The following is a 3,615-nucleotide window of genomic DNA, read 5'->3' on the forward strand; positions in this document are numbered from 1 at the left end:
GTGTGTATGTAATGTATGTTTTGTGTGTAATGTGTATGTGTGTGTGTATGTAATGTATGTTTTGTGTGTAATGTGTATTTGTGTGTGTATGTAATGTATGTTTTGTGTGTAATGTGTATGTGTGTGTGTATGTAATGTATGTTTTGTGTGTAATGTGTATGTGTGTGTGTGTGATGTCTCGTTGCTGTGCTCAGTGCTTCTTTGTACTCCAACTATTTCAATTTGGAGAGACGTTTAGACTTTGCGTTGCTTCAGCCAAGGTAAATAATAAATCTTCTTTCTCTTCCTTTCAGTGGGCTATCCTTTGACCGTGCTGGGAGGGATCTTCGGCAAGAACTATGCCGGCAGTTTCGACGCCCCGTGCCGGACGAAAAATATTTCCCGAGAAATCCCGAGTGTCCCCTGGTACAGATCCGCTGTGGCTCACTGCGCCATCGGAGGGTTCCTGCCGTTTAGGTAAGTGTGGTCTTTTGTGCGGTCTTGTCAGTGAATTCTCTTTAGGCTGGGATATTTTTAGAAACACATGCGCTGGAGTTTGAATCTGGGCGTGGGTGGTTGGTGGGTGCTCTGGTGTGGTTTGCTTCTTCTTTCCTATCAAACATCTATCATCCTTATCTCTCCTCCTTCTTTTTTGTGTTTGTTAATCTCTTGCGACACCTCTAATCTTCAGCACTTATATGACCTTATTGTGTTGCAAGTGCCATAAAACTTTTACTAAAACTAAACTTACTGTAATTTCAAGTTTTCTCATGTATTGGTGTTAACTGTGCCTGACTGCAGTATCTATTGGGGGGTTACAGGGGGCTGTATTAACCCAAATTTTAATATTTTGTAGTTACGTTTGAAATTTTCTTGAGAATAGTCTATTTGCGACAGTTTTAGTGGCTATGTGTGGGATCTGCAGTAAACGATACGCAGTTTGACCCCCCAAAACAGTGTATCTGTGTGTGGGAGTACGTCTCCGAGTAGTTCCTGGGTGAATATCTTCTGCCGTGCCTGACTGTAGGGACAAGTTTTTTCATCTATTGGTGTTAACTGTTCCCGACTGTAAGTAATGACAAGTTTCCTCCCCTCCCCTCCCGTCCCTCCCCAGCGCCATCTCGGTGGAGCTGTATTACATCTTCGCCACGCTGTGGGGCCGCGAGCAGTACACGCTGTTTGGCATCCTGTTTGTGGTCTACGGCATCCTGCTCAGCGTCACCGCCTGCATCTCCATCGCCCTCACCTACTTCCAGCTGTCGGCCGAGGACTACCGCTGGTGGTGGCGCTCTATATTTAGTGCTGGGTGAGTTGGGGACGATTGAGGGTGTGTGTGTGTTTGTGTGTATTGGTATGTGTGTGGTTGTGTGTATGTTTGTTTGTGTGTGTGTGTGTGTGTGCGTGTGGGTATGTACGTTTGTTTGTGTGTGTGCGTGTGGGTATGTACGTTTGTTTGTGTGGGTGTGTGTGTGTGTGGGTGTTTTACACAGGTCAACGGGCATGTTTGTGTCCAACATGTCTCTCTGTGTGTGTATGTTTCTCCTACTCAATACTATATCTCACTGTGTGTGTGTTTGTGTGTGTTTTACACAGGTCGACGGGCGTGTTTGTGTTCTTCTACAATACTATATCTCACTGTATGTGTTTGTGTGTGTTTTACACAGGTCAACGGGCGTGTTTGTGTTCCTGTATGTGCTGTTTTACAACTACAAGCGCTCCAACGTGTCTCACTGTGTGTGTGTTTGTCTGTGTTTGTGTGTGTTTTACACAGGTCGACAGACGTTTTTGTGTTCCTGTACGGGCTGTTCTGCTACAACTATATCTCACTGCGTGTGTGTTTGTGTGTTTTACACAGGTCGACGGGCCTGTTTGTGTTCTTCTACAATATTATATCTCATTGTGTTTGTGTTTGTGTGTTTGACACAGGTCGACGGGCGTGTTAGTGTTCCTGTACAGTACTATATCTCACTGTGTGTGTTTGTGTGTGTTTGACACAGGTCGACGGGCGTGTTTGTGTTCCTGTACGCGCTGTTCTACTACTACAAGCGCTCCAACATGTCGGGCCTGCTGCAGACGCTGGAGTTCCTGGGCTACACGGCTCTCACCTGCTACGTCTTCTTCCTCATGCTGGCCACCGTCTCCTTCTTCGCCTCGCTCAAGTTTGTGCGCTACATCTACGTCAATATCAAGATGGACTGAGAGGAGGGAGAGAGGAAAGGAGTGAACGGATAGACGGATGTATCTACGCCATCAACATCAAGATGGACTGAGTGGGGGAGAGAGGAAAGGAGGAGAGGATAGAGGGATGTATCTATGTCAATATCAAGATGGACTGAGGGGGAAGAGGAATGCATTTGTGTCAAAATGATGACTGAGAGGGGGAGAGGAAAGGAGGAGTGAACGGATAGACAGATGCATCTACTTCAATATCAAGATGGACTGAGAGGGGGAGGGGGGGAAAGGAGGAGTGAGCGGATAGACAGATGCATCTACGTCAATATCAAGATGGACTGGGAGGGGGAGGGGGGGAAAGGAGGAGTGAGCGGATAGATGGAGAGAGGAGAGAAAGGAAAGGAGGAGCAGATAGATGTATCTACGCCATCAACATCAAGATGGACTGAGAGAAGGAGGGAGAGGAAAGGAAGAGCGGATAGAGGGTTGTATTTATGTCAATATCACGATGGACTGAGGGGGTAGAGAGGAAAGGGGGAACACATATACTGATGCAGAGAAAAAGGGAAGGGTGGATGGGTGGGAGCAAACACTGTGAGAGGAGGCAGAGAGAGAGAGGAAGGGAGAGAGAGAGAGAGAGAGAGAAAAAGAAAAAAAGTTTGTACTCTATGTTTTTACGTTAAGACGATGAGAGATGGAGGGGGGAGAAAGAGAGAGAAGAGAGAAAAGGAGAGGAGACAGAGAGACATGTCTATGTGTTTTTTTTACTCCTCATTAACTTACTCCACAGACAGAAGAAGCTGCAATCTCTAATCTGTGACACTTGTACGAGGAACCGTACCGTACTTTCGGTGGGGATGGTTCGTGGGCGCTCTGATGTATTTGGCTTTTTTTTCTGTCTGATTTGGCTCTGCCCTCCAGTGTTCTGAGTATGTCAAAATGTGGCCATGGTTGAGTCTGACGCATTGGGAAAACTGTCAGTCAGCGCAGTTTGTTTTATTAACCAATTTTTGTGGTTTGTGTTCATGGCTTGTTATTGCTCTCTCTGTCTCTCTCTCTCTGTCTCTCTCTCTCTCTCTCTCTCTCCCTCCCTCCGTCTCTCTTTTTTTCTCTCTCTCGCCCTCCCTCCCTCTCTGTCTCTCTTGCACACAATCATTATAACGATGATGCGGAAAGGCTGGATGACAATTTGTCTGTGAAGATTGCGGTAACCCCCTTTCCATCATGTTCAGGAAGTTGACAATTGTGCAAGATGTTTTATGGGTACTGTTTTTCTAGGGTTTAAAATTCTTTTTTTTTTTCTTATTCGCCTTTTCTGTTTTTTCAAATAGTTTTTTTTTTTTCATAGCTGCCAACCAGTTTGTATAAAATTTAGATAAGTTTTATGAATCTGAATGTGGAAGACCGTTTACTTACTTATTGAAAAATTCGTATTCTTAGTTTTCTAGTATTGCTCCTTGTGGA

At 45.3% G+C, this 3,615-nt stretch overlaps 1 protein-coding gene across 1 annotated transcript in view; it reads left to right on the forward strand.

Moving 5' to 3' along the window:
• Positions 1-2,792, forward strand: part of LOC101845884 (transmembrane 9 superfamily member 1) — a 15,870-nt gene extending 13,078 nt beyond the window's left edge. Inside the window, exons 13-15 of the mRNA XM_005109326.3 lie at positions 294-456; positions 1,094-1,285; positions 1,977-2,792. Of these exons, the coding sequence (XP_005109383.3) occupies positions 294-456; positions 1,094-1,285; positions 1,977-2,178 (557 nt within the window). The 3' untranslated portion in view covers positions 2,179-2,792. The remainder of the gene's footprint in view (positions 1-293; positions 457-1,093; positions 1,286-1,976) is intronic.
• The last annotated feature ends 823 nt before the right edge of the window (positions 2,793-3,615 follow it).

Source organism: Aplysia californica, unplaced genomic scaffold (genome assembly GCF_000002075.1).
Source record: "Aplysia californica isolate F4 #8 unplaced genomic scaffold, AplCal3.0 scaffold00767, whole genome shotgun sequence".
In the NCBI taxonomy this organism is placed as follows: domain Eukaryota; kingdom Metazoa; phylum Mollusca; class Gastropoda; order Aplysiida; family Aplysiidae; genus Aplysia; species Aplysia californica.